At 40.6% G+C, this 6000-nt stretch overlaps 1 protein-coding gene across 2 annotated transcripts in view; it reads left to right on the forward strand.

Annotated features, from left to right (window-relative positions):
- The window catches only part of arfgef1 (ADP-ribosylation factor guanine nucleotide-exchange factor 1 (brefeldin A-inhibited)), a 39775-nt gene extending 36318 nt beyond the window's left edge, over positions 1-3457 (forward strand). For both annotated transcript variants that reach the window (XM_083530148.1, XM_083530149.1), the window contains 6 exons: positions 44-164; positions 1037-1176; positions 1418-1586; positions 1669-1807; positions 2692-2809; positions 2934-3457. In XM_083530148.1, the coding sequence (XP_083386274.1) occupies positions 44-164; positions 1037-1176; positions 1418-1586; positions 1669-1807; positions 2692-2809; positions 2934-3083 (837 nt within the window). In that variant the 3' untranslated portion in view covers positions 3084-3457. The remainder of the gene's footprint in view (positions 1-43; positions 165-1036; positions 1177-1417; positions 1587-1668; positions 1808-2691; positions 2810-2933) is intronic.
- The last annotated feature ends 2543 nt before the right edge of the window (positions 3458-6000 follow it).

Here is a 6000-nt window from a genome sequence, read left to right on the forward strand (position 1 = left end):
TTGTGCATCGAGGTGCATAACGGATTGCGTGTGGCGTTTGCAGGACTCCGTCTCCCAGAAGTCTGTGGATATTCAGACCCGGACAGACGACCAGCACTCTGTGAGCAGCATTGAGAAGGCACTGGCTGAGAACCGGAGACAGAGCCAGTTCGGTTTGTCTATAGGCAAGTTTCAAACCAGCAAAATTTAACAAACGCTGTCACCAATTACCAGAGACATGGAACCAGTTCAAGCATTTCAGAGAGATGGGATTAAAGAGCTTTTAAATACATTACACCCGAGAGACACACTGCCTGAAAATACTTCAGTAAAACTGCGCCTCCAAAATCACATGATTTTGTACATTTGTACGACTCGTACCCTTCAATATACTGTTTCAATTCATCAGTGTACATTTTGAGATTTTAAAAGGGATCTGGTAGAATGTAAGAAATTTACAAACGCATTATTGAATAGTGCAAAATACAGTCTGATTATCTGCAAAATTTTTGTTTTGCTCAATATCGCGCACTCCTTAAGTGAAGGTGCCCAGAAAGTGTTTTATATATATATATATATATATATATATATATATATATATATATATATATATATATATATATATATATATATATATATAATTGCTTGTCATTGAACAAAGTTGGCTATTTGAAAGCAGAGCTGCACAAGTATATAATCTTATAATAACGAGTCTTTGGTTTCCCGCAATAGTGTAAATAAATTAAAGTGGGTTAGTCTGGATTAATAATCTGTCCTCCTGGTATGAAGGAGAAAAAAAATTGCTGGCTCATCACCTATGAAAGTTGCTCATCCCTGATATAACTAATGCAGATAGTAGGGGGTAACATCATAAACATCCCCTGGTTTATTAGTAACTAAATGAAATACAGTGATATCAATATCTATTAAGTCTCAGTACTGTGTGTGTGTGTGTGTGTGTGTGTGTGTGTGTGTGTGTGTGTGTGTGTGTGTGTGTGTGTGTGTGTGTGTGTGTGTGTGTGTGTGTGTGTGCGTGCGTGCGTGCGTGCGTGCATAGAAGTCCAGGAGCAGAGGCTGTTTGCAGCACTGCTCATCAAGTGTGTGGTGCAGCTGGAGCTCATCCAGACCATCGATAACATCGTCTTCTTTCCGGCCACCAGCAAGAAGGAGGACGCGGAGAACTTCGCAGCAGCGCAGGTACAGCATGTTCTCGTACGCGACCGATCGGTTTCCATTTGACCTCCTGGCAGCATATTGATTATATTTGAAAACTGTGAGTCCCTTTAGAGATTTTGTTTAGTTCTCCACCCACCTTTCTGCACCCACTCCTGCCTCAAACCCCCCCCCAACATCAAGGTCAGCTGGTGCTTGACCAGATTCAAGGCTGACTAAACACAGATTTAATGGTGCTATTGCGTGTGTAACCGCTTCGTTTCAGAGAGACGCTCTGGACGCCGACGTCCACGTGGAGACTCAGGATCATGGAATTTACCGCTACCTGACCTCCGAGCAGCTGTTTAAACTGCTGGACTGCCTGCTGGAGTCACACCGCTTCGCTAAAGCCTTCAACTCCAACAACGAGCAGAGGACGGCGCTGTGGAAGGCCGGTGAGGACCTTATTCTCGCTCTTATATTCTCACACACCATTGTGTCTGTCTATATGTTTTCACTGCTCTGTGTGTGAGTCAGGTTTTAAAGGGAAGTCCAAACCCAACCTGCTGAAACAGGAGACGAGCAGTCTGGCCTGCGGGCTGCGCATCCTCTTCCGCATGTACACTGATCCCAGCAGACAGGACGCCTGGGAGGAGGTGCAGAGACGCCTGCTCAAGTAAAACACTACACACACACACACACACACACAGGCAGGCATCTGAAGCCCAGGGTTTCTGCAGGTTTCACAAAAAACCAAATCTGTTAAGAATGTGCTTTCATGTCGTGATGCAGGTCTTAAATTTCAGACGTGTTGTTAGCGACTGGCCGTAACCAAGTTTTTTTTCAAGCCAAGTATCACTAAACATGCACTTCCACACGGCTGAAAAATAAAATCCCTTTTACGTTTGTGTTACAGTCCAAAAGCGAGTCGCTCCAATAACAGAAAGCTGATTGGCTGTTGCATGTTGGTCTCATTTGTAGTCTTAATACAGCGAATTATATTTGGAACAGCAAAAGAAAGAACTACAGCACCACAGAAACAAACAAAAACATTTTGAAGTGCCGCATGAGCATTTTTAAAAAGCGTTACATGGACAAGGGAAAAGTAAGACACGTTTGAAATTATTTAAAACCTACAACAGCGATTTTAAAGGCCTTTCTAAAGAAAAGTACGGAGTAGTGGTTGGAAGATCGGCTCATTTTAGTGACTCGATTTATAGAGCCTCATTGATCAATTCACTAATTGATCAGTAAATTTAATTTAATAAAGTCCTTTTGATCGGTAATAAAAAGTTAAATTTTTAATAAAGCAGATCTACTCGGACTAGAGGAGTTTAGAGACGTGAACCTCTCATTTCTGTTTCCTGTGCATAACCTACGGAGATCTTGTTAACGAGACGACTCGTTCTTCGGAGTCACATTAAAGATTCATTCCAAATTACTATGGAGGAGCTTCATGATAGACTTTGTTCTGTGTTTGAAACCTTCCTGCCTTCAGTTGTGCATTTCTGAACCTCTTTTCCTGATCCCTGCATTTTTTTTGATGTTTGTGTCATGCAGCGTGTGCAGCGACGCCGTGGCATATTTCCTCACACTTACGTCAGAAAGTCACCGCGAGGCCTGGACCAACCTCCTGCTCCTCTTCCTCACCAAAGTGCTGAAAATCAGCGATGAGCGCGTGAGTGCTGCTCCCAATTCTACTTTAAATTGTGTGGCGGAAAAAAGAAAACCCTGCATTTATTTTGTTTCAAGTTGTTTTTCAAGTTGTAATTGTGTGTGTGTGTGTGTGTCTCTGTGTTCAGTTCAAGGCCCACGCCACCTGTTACTACCCCCTGCTGTGCGAGATCATGCAGTTCGACCTGATCCCCGAGCTCAGAGCCGTGCTGAGGAAGTTCTTCCTGCGCATCGGGCTCGTGTTCCACATCGCTCGCGCACTCGAACCCGAGGCCTAGAAATGCTCCCTTGTTCTCCTTTTCCCTGCCGTCCAGCTGATTTAGGATCGTGATCGACTCTCCCCAATCGAAGGGCATGACTGGGGGTGGGGGGGGGGGGATTGTCTACAGGATTACACTAAAGACAACTATTCGACACCTCAGAGATCCTCGGGTTCCTGAGTTAAAAAAATAAGAACGGCGTGTCACTTTGCTTCAACACAATCCTAAAGCTGGAGGAAGAGCGACGGAAACCAACCGATTAGTTTGGAAAAGCGAGTGACATCCGTTATTCGACTATTCTATTTTTTTTCTCTTTTCCTTTTTGGTTTTGCACCGCTAATGGCTAACATTAGCATGAATCGCTCCTTGAATCGATCTAGTTGTACAGAAAAGCGGCTTGTAAATTAATCCCATAACACTAGAGTTTATTTCTGAATCAATCTTTTTTTTTTTTTTTTTTCGGAATTTGCTGCGCTTTTCCTTTTCAAATGCACTGGAGATTTTTACTTTTGTGATAATTTATTTAACTATGCCATCTCGCCCAGATTGTCCAATAAGATTTCTAATTGATACCATATCAACTAATATATATATATATATATATATATATATATATATATATATATATATATATATATATATATATATATATATATATAGTTAAATTATTCCATTTTATATGTACTAATGCTTTTTTTTGTAGGTAAAACTTAAAGAAGGCAACATCTGGAAATCTTTCAAAACTGGAACTTGGGAGTTTAAAAAAAAAAAAAGGAAAAATTGCACCCTAATGTGAGCTGCATCTGAGTCACTGGTTCTATATAATCCTGACGTAAGCTTCACTGTATGTGTACAAAAGAAAAAAAACAACAAAAAAAAAACAAGCTAATATATTTAAAACTTCTTTGGTTTGGGGGGCCGTGGTTGTGTTCTATAGACTGAATCATTGCGCTTAAAGGCGGTCGCGCTGAAGCATTCCTGATTACGGTGGACGAAGTGTATAACGGTACAGCACTGTAAAGTTTTCTATGTGGAATAAACGATCTGTACAACTGTGTACGTTCCTGCTTATTCGCCCGCAACTCCAGCAGGCGTCGTGGGTCAATAAACTCTCGCCGTTCCACATCATCCCTCCTTTACCACATGATACTTCTCCTTTATCGATCTTTCAGGTGGTGTTTCAAGAACATTGATTTGCTCATTTATAGATTCTGGAAATGAAAAAACATGGAATTTGATTCAAATGATTTGGTGTTTATTGTGGAGTCAGGAACAGACTGGAGCTGGATCTGTGCAGCTGTGATTGGTTGTTACTTTGCAGATGCAGTGTATGAAGCGGTTGCCATGACAGTACGGCATCCCCGCCCGTGCAAGAAGAGATTCTGACATGCAATCAGATGGCGATGTAACGTGTGTTTATAGTCCGAATTTACAATCGTTCTTTTTGGATGTTAAATACTGTGCCCTCCACAATTATTGGCACCCCTGTTTAAGATGTGTTCTTAGGATTCTAATAGATTTTTAACAATATTTAAACCACGAGTAAGACCCCCTTCTGCCAACAAGACAGCAGTTAATCTCCTCCTATAAAGGTTCCACAAGATTTAAGAATAGAGAGAGGGATCTTTGACCATTCCTCTTTGCACAATCTTTCTAGATCATCCAGAGTCCTGCGTCTTCTCCTCTGCACTCTCTTCCGCTCACTCCACAGGTTTTCAATTGGATTGAGGTCTCTGGACTGAGCTGGAGGTCCAATGACAAACACATTTTCAGCTTTATGACAGAGGCCATCAGGTTTTGATTTAAAATGTCTTGGAATTTCATTATCCATGCACCCTCACAAGGTTGCTAGAGCCTTTGGAATAAAAACAGGCTGATGGTTGTTTATGGAAACTTTGTGACCCCCAAGATGCCACTCTGTCATTTCCCCCAACAGTAAGATTTGGAGATTTTTTTTTTTTTTTTTACTTCCCATCCTCCTCACTGTACGTGATTGCAAGATAAACTCTGGTTCTCGTCCAGCCTTGTTAGTCACTGTTTCGGTTGTTTTAAACTTAATGAATCCTGTAGACATGAGCATGTTTGGGCGAGTGGCTTATTTTCTTGTAGCCATTGCGTAACTTAAGCAGGTGTGTTGACCACCTTTACTTGAATGAGGTGTTCTCTTGCTTTTCCCATGTTGAGTGGAGAAGAGAAATAGGCCTCTGTGTTACATATTTATACCACAGGCAAACAAAAAGTCATGAATTATTAATTAAAACTTTCTAGATCAACTTTAAAATCTACAGTAAAAACGACTTTCAATTACATTTTTATAGGAATTGTTAGGGGTGCCAATTGTGGAACAGCTGACTATATAAAAAGACATTTATATTGAGATCAGTTAAAGGTTAGATTTTTCTGTCGTTTTCAGTGAGATTATGCTTCTGCAATTGAAAAGATCTATTGGAAGAACATAACCAGGAGTGCCAATAATTGTGGGGGGGCGCTGTAGCAGGGCCGCTGAAGTAATTTTGAACAGGGGGTGCTGTGTGAATTTTTTTTTTTTTTTTTTACAAAAAAACCTATGAGCCTATTTAGAATACATTTAAAAAAAAAAAAAATAACAGGTCTGTGACGATGTCACTTTTTTTTTTTTTTTTACCACCGCGGTGGTAGTGGACCAAATACCGGCGGTGTTGCGGTGGTTGTTTTGAAATAATAAAATAAAAAAATAAAAAAGAAACGACACACTAAAGCCTGTAAAGCATTGAAATAAATATCAGTAAATACTGGTAACTTACATAATATAATAAAGTTGAATCCATTTAAAAAAAATAAAAAAAGTTTTATATTTCCACACAAAGACGCGTTATAGCCTCCCGCTCTGCGCTTTGAGAGGGATGTGGAACACGAGCAGGAAAGAGACCACCGATCTCTTTTTCTGATATCTTCA

The sequence above is a fragment of the Silurus aristotelis genome (assembly GCF_946808225.1).
Source record: "Silurus aristotelis genome assembly, chromosome: 25".
Lineage (NCBI taxonomy): Eukaryota > Metazoa > Chordata > Actinopteri > Siluriformes > Siluridae > Silurus > Silurus aristotelis.